Genomic DNA, 5557 nt, shown 5'->3' with positions numbered 1-5557 from the left:
TATTTGATTTAAGTTTTTTCTAACAAAACGCGCTTTGACAGACTTCCTAGATGGCTGCTGATGTTAAGTGATGTCTTGCTGTGATGTATAATGGCTTGTCAGGCTGCACACGGGATCTCGTCTCTCAGCCAGGGCCTGGGTCACAGCAACCCCCCCAGTCTCGAGCAGATCCACCTGCTGCAGGCCGGGAGCCCGAGAGGTGCCGTCAGACTGGTGGTGGAGGCCGCCTCGAAGCACTGGCCATGGCAGCAGATCCGAGCCTGTAAACGGGGAGCAAGCGGTGGGGAGAGCCGCAGCGAGCGTCTGGGGCAGAGGGAAGTGGGGATTTAATAGGGGAAGCAGTAGATGCAAATCTGCCCGTGGGTCAGGTCTCTGCGTAGCCGCTCCTGCGAGTCCCTGGCCGTTACGCCAGGGCTGGCGCGTGGAACGGGCAGGGTCGTGTCCAGCACTGCAGCCGTCGCCTGTGGGTCTCGCTGTTCTGCCATGCAGCGGCAGAGAAAACGTTTGATTTGAGCCTTAACTGAGCCTTTGCTTTCCAGCTCTGTAAGATGAAAAGTATCAGCTCGCGGGTCGCAGGGGAGACTTGGTGGGCTCCCAGTCGCGGTGGAAGGGATCGACAGCGGGTCAGGTCTGTGGGCAGGCAGGGCCCGGCCCTGCGCAGGAGGAGCACGGAGCAGGAAGGGTGAGCGGGGTCTGAGGAACGGCCTGGAGCAGCCGGCGGGTAGGAGGCAGCTTCTCCACGTAGCTGAGTGCTCCAAACAACCGAAACGGTGCGAAATGACCCGACCCATCCTATCACGAAGAGAAAACTCGCTTTGCTAATTGCAGATGGACCCCGGCCTCGGGCGCTGGTGTGCGGGGGAGAGCAAGGGCCTGGGAGGGCGGGCTAGCTGCCATCAGCGGCAGTGGCCACGGGCAGGCAATCGAACCCCGGGGAAGGACTGGGTGGGGGCTGCAGGAACCCCTGGGGATATAATTGCACCGTTTTCTTTTGGTGCAATTCATTGCAAGAATCCCAGTTACAGCAAAAAGACAGCGAGCGGCCAGGGCTTCAGGCGCCACACAAGCTGAAGAAGCAGTTTGCCAGCTGTCCTGTGGCCAAAGGCCTCTTAAATTTGGCTTCTAAAAGGAAACAAAATGAACCGTGTGTGCAGGAAAGACGCACACTTGTCATTTGTGGAAGGCTGTTGGTGACTGACGGCTGATACAGTGGGCGGAAAGCAAATGGGCTCGAAGGCCATGAATTAACAAGTCGCTCGAGTGACAGAAGCTGTCGGACACAGCGGGGGCTATAGACAAAAGCAGGAGTGCTGATTTTTTTTTTAATCTTTTTTTTTTTTTCTCTTACATGAGCTAAACCTAAGACTTCTGTCCCCCTCTGCTTCAGCACGTTATGCCAAGAGCTGCTCTGTTGCAACAGGATTTCTAGAAACGGGGCCTTCTGTCACGATAGCTGCTTGTCCTTGCCCAGTTCAGAGCAGGGTTTCTGACATGTGCTGCCCCCCGGGCTCTGGCACCGCGGTGGCAAGTGGCCGCCGGCCTTGGCCGTGCCCGGGGGCCCGTGCTCCCCTGCGGGTTTCTGTGGGCGCCACGGAGGGGGCTGGCACTGGGGCTGCCCTCGCCCATCGCGAGGGTCCCGCTCTGGTCACCAACCCCCCAGAGGCCGCCCCGTGTCTGCCCGGCTCTGGAGAGCAGCACAGGAAATGGGGAAATGGTGGGAGATCCCCTTCTGCTTCACGGGGGACAAGCGAAGGGCAGGGAGGAGGGATGCCCCCCCCCAGCAGCTTTCTGGTCTTTTGAAGATATTGAATTCCTAACTTCAAAGCCCAGGGAGTATCGCCCGCCTCGTAGAGAAAGGCAGCACGCTCCCCCGACTGGGGCCTGAGGGTAACGAGGGGAGGGAGAGAGAAAAGGCACCGAGCGCGTCTTTCGGCTTTGTCTCTTGCCTGTAAACTCCTGGGACCCGACCCCGTCTGAGAGGGGCTGTTCCGCGCCGGGGTTTCGCTGCGGTGAGAGCTGCTGCGTGATGCGAAGCCCCCGGCACCGGCTGTTGGACACAGTGCCACCTGGTAGTGGGTGACTACGGAAATCTGCTCCTGTTGTCATCTGGCTGCGATGAGATGAGGGGGAGAAAGGGCAAACCACAGTTCTGGAACATTGGCTTTATCCAGAGCAAAGATTTATTCACTGAAAAGATTCCTACATATCCAGAATGTCGTTAGCATAGAGTGCACTCTTTTTTTTTTTCTGGTTGCATAAACTAATACAGAAACTGTTGTTAATACTAACAATCTTTAATTAATTTAATAGCAATTCTGGAAGACACTCAGTTGATAGAAAATATAAAAAAAAATTTCTTACTGTACAAAGTTTACATCACATTTGAAAAGAAAACGTGTCCATGTTGACCATGTTACAGACTCGGTTTACATTCACTACTGACGCGTGGCTTTTGTAGCAGCATTGTACAGCCGGCTTCACATTTACAACTCGAAAATGGTGCAGGCTCGCTGCGCTTCGCCCTCACGCCAGCGCAGGAGGAGGCTGCGTCACCGCAACACAGCGCAGCCCAGCGATGGCCGCTTGGTTTGCGACGCCTCGAGGGGCGAGAGCTCCGCTCTCCTCGCAGCTCTGCAACTCCACGGCTTTCGGTCCGTGCGTCTCACACCAGCTGATTAAAACAAAACTTGTCCCAGAGGCAGCAATCGCGCTCTGCTCACCGATAGCCTGGGTCCAGGGGGCTGGGTTTTGCTGTCAAGAGCAAGTTATGGGTGTTAAACACAAACCCAAGGTCAGGTTGAATGAGAAGCCCAAAACTCAAATTAAAAGCCCATTTTAAAAGCCCTCCTGTGCCCCGGACCAGAGCAGCAGGGCACCACCGGGCCCGGCTCTGCTGGGACGAGGCCCCCGTTAGTGTTCAGCCACGCTTCGAAGTGCAGCACGCCGGGACGGGAGGGCTGGGCCGGGCGGCCCTGCCGGCACCAGGCGGCTCTGTCCGGAAAGCCGGCGGTGTCTGGGTTGCACCTGAGGGCGGGCGTAGGAAGCACAAAGGGTGATCGGGGTTTTTTTGGTTATTATTTTGTTTTAATCTGGCTGGTCACGCGGTGCTGGCTGTCCTTCTCCTGGCCAGTCATCTTATTAGAAAACAAATTGCGAATATATTGCTTTCCCAGCATCGCTGTTGCACCTTGGCCCAGCAGCGCTGCGGCCGGTGAACGGCAAGGGCACGCCGTCCACCTGCAAGTCGTAGACGCGTTCCCACACTGGCGGTCCTGGGTGCCCCAGCTTTCGGGCCCTGTTTTACGCACGCAGATGGCAGAAATAAACGGTGAGACAAGCAGGGAGGCTGCCGCCCCCCTCGGCGCCGCAGCGCCCCCCTGCCGCTCTGCCCCAGGGCTGGGGGCTTCGGCCGATGGTTCGTGACGTTACCGGTGCGAAGCAGCACGTTTCTCCCCGCTTTAGGGTGGTGTTGCGCCGTTATTTAAGCAGTACTTGTTGGGAAAAAAACTTCTGCGTAGAACTGCTGACACGCAAAATTATGGAGAGACCAAACGGTAGCAAGTCTTGGAGAGAGCCACGTGGCGCAGGTTAAATACACAGTGTGGTTGGAGGGGATTTATTTGCTTGGTCGGGGGGGGGAGAGGAAGGAGGTCAAGAGTACCGCAATGCCGTGCTTGGCTACCACCAAACCAATGCTTTGTTTTATATCTGAGACTCATTTAAAAAGTCGTTCTGTCAAAATATTTGTAAGGGAATAGAACTGACTTGCACATAGTGGGAGTAAAGCTCTCTGCTCAACAGAACTCGGATTTTTTTTTGCCACTGAATTTCCGGAGAAGTCGGCCACCTGCAACTGGGCGCCTCCCCCTTGCCTGCCCTGCAGAGGGCTTCGGAGCTCCCCTCCCCACAGCAAACCAGTGAAAGGGGTGGGGAGGGTGGGGGGCGTAACGGACTGGTGCTGTCGGAAAATTAAATGCGGTGACTTCCAGGGAGCCCTAACGAACTGCCTCAGCAAAGCGCCGTCCTACAAGGCCAGAAAGGGCCGGGACAGTGGTTGTGCGGTCAGGGTCCTCCCACTGCCCCGCCTGGCGGGAGAAGGCAGAGAACAGAACGGGAGGCACGAGGGAGCCTTTGTTAACGCTGCCTACAAATCTGCCACCGTACCTGCAGAGCTCGGACCTACCCCTTGTAACCTGCGACTTGCACCCTGGGGAGGAGGGGGGCGGGGGCGTTGTCCTTAAAATCAACCTTTGCAACCGGTCTGAGATGTCAGGTAGAGTCCGATCCTTTAGACCCAAGTGTGACCTTCCCGGCTGCAACATTTCTGTTGTTCTTAGTTGTCGCCTGAACGACTGCTTTAGTCCTAAATATTTTAGAAGCAACAGCTTGCAAACATGACCAGCGGTAGGGGCCGGGAACGTGCGGTGGGTGTGGAGAGACTGAATCTCTTCACAAGCTCCGGGCATCAGGACCTTATTTAATGCATGATCTAGGGAAGGCTTTTTCCCTCCTCTTGGCTCTCTTGCCTCTCTGGAAAACGGCTTTTCTTCTACCACTGGAATGGTGACTGGGGCAGTAAGGGTCGAGCCTGGCTGGTCAGCGCTGTCTCCAGAAAAGCTGCAGGTTTAGGGGACTAGAACTCATTGTGCCTAGAACTTCAGAAGAAGAATCAGGGCCCTGTGCACAGAGCTGTAACAGGTCGCCATTTTCTTTTTTCAAAGGCCAGCGAGTCTTAGGCTTCCAACAGGATTGTATGAGGACAAACAGCTTTTACCGTGAGTTCTGTGTAGAAGAGCACTTGAGTCTTTGATCAGAAACTCTCCTCTCAGATGCAGATTTGTTCTCGTGTGGCTTAATTCAAGGTAACCCAGAGCTCGGACCAAGCCTGCTGAAACAAACCTCAGAGCTCAACCATGGGTTTGGGCTAATCAGCGTCTAATGGATTGATTTTTACCTTAATGTAAGAAGAATGCAAGCTGGACTCCAGCCCCCTGTACTAGGTGCGCTGCCATCCCGAATCGAGCCAGTTCCACTTCTCCTGGGGAGAACAAATACTCTGAAGGCAGAAGGTAGCTCCTATTTGCCGCAGACACGAGAAGGAACTAGAAATAGTTCTTCTTTTTTTTCAGTGCTATTTCAGAATGGCTGTAGTTAAACGATTCACTGTTTATTATGTTTAAAAAAATATAGTTCACACAAAAGTATCATGTAAACATTCTTTAAATAACTGCTGGTGCTCAGGCAGAATTCAGACTTTGCAAACAACCCAGGACTGTGAATTGATGGTCGTGCGGCTTTCAGCTGCGGCTGCACCAGTTTCATAGCTTGGGAGATTCAGCGAAGCCGTCGGATGCTTTGTGTGAGTAGGCAGACAATGATATCACAAGACAGTTACACACCACGCTATATCTTTTGATTACTTGGTTCCAGGATTCCCAAGCCAAATCTTTCAAAACGCAGGACAACTTTGCTACTGTTAATGCTGAAAAGAGGGGGGGGAGAGGAGAAAGGAGGGGGGAAGAGGTATTTATTTTTAATCTTTCTTACAAAGCCACAG

The 5557-nt window shown here is 54.3% G+C and overlaps 1 protein-coding gene across 2 annotated transcripts in view; it reads right to left on the bottom strand.

Annotated features, from left to right (window-relative positions):
- Positions 1 to 3947: 3947 nt before the first annotated feature.
- Positions 3948 to 5557, bottom strand: part of KSR1 (kinase suppressor of ras 1) — a 33678-nt gene continuing 32068 nt past the window's right edge. For both annotated transcript variants that reach the window (XM_035889462.1, XM_035889466.1), the window contains one exon: positions 3948 to 5482. In XM_035889462.1, coding sequence (XP_035745355.1) covers positions 5404 to 5482 — 79 coding nt within the window. In that variant the 3' untranslated portion in view covers positions 3948 to 5403. The remainder of the gene's footprint in view (positions 5483 to 5557) is intronic.

The sequence above is a fragment of the Egretta garzetta genome, unplaced genomic scaffold (genome assembly GCF_000687185.1).
Source record: "Egretta garzetta isolate BGI_Z169 unplaced genomic scaffold, ASM68718v1 scaffold120, whole genome shotgun sequence".
In the NCBI taxonomy this organism is placed as follows: domain Eukaryota; kingdom Metazoa; phylum Chordata; class Aves; order Pelecaniformes; family Ardeidae; genus Egretta; species Egretta garzetta.
Note: the sequence above shows the minus strand (reverse complement) of the source record. Positions and strands in the feature narration are given on the sequence as shown.